Source organism: Penaeus monodon, chromosome 21 (genome assembly GCF_015228065.2).
Source record: "Penaeus monodon isolate SGIC_2016 chromosome 21, NSTDA_Pmon_1, whole genome shotgun sequence".
Taxonomy (NCBI): domain Eukaryota; kingdom Metazoa; phylum Arthropoda; class Malacostraca; order Decapoda; family Penaeidae; genus Penaeus; species Penaeus monodon.
Genome location: NC_051406.1, coordinates 38,180,774 through 38,181,061, shown reverse-complemented (window position 1 = coordinate 38,181,061; position 288 = coordinate 38,180,774). Strand labels below are relative to the sequence as shown.

General features: G+C 48.3%; 1 protein-coding gene across 1 annotated transcript in view; it reads right to left on the bottom strand.

Annotated features, from left to right (window-relative positions):
* LOC119586665 overlaps positions 1 to 288 on the bottom strand; it is a 20,994-nt gene that overhangs the window by 17,716 nt on the left and 2,990 nt on the right. Inside the window, exon 2 of the mRNA XM_037935403.1 lies at positions 28 to 285. Within this exon, the coding sequence (XP_037791331.1) occupies positions 28 to 285 (258 nt within the window). The remainder of the gene's footprint in view (positions 1 to 27; positions 286 to 288) is intronic.

Sequence of the window (288 nt, the reverse complement as noted above, 5' to 3'; positions counted from 1 at the left end):
CGCGAGAAACGTTTGAAACAAAGTCACGTGATTCGGTTCAGTGGCCTGGGCTGGATGCCAAGATTTATTGCAAGCGTTAAGCATTTTCTCGATATTCCTTGCATCTGCTGTGAGCTGGATCAACACAGCAGAGCCTTCTTTACGGATTCCTGCTGCATTCTCGGGGATTCCCAGGTCACGATTTCTATTCCTGGTGGGACGATGTTTACGCTGGGCATGTTGCAAGGTTTTTAAAGCAAAAAGTAAGGGTGACAGCCGCTGATCTGCAATATTGCTCTGCCTGACCTG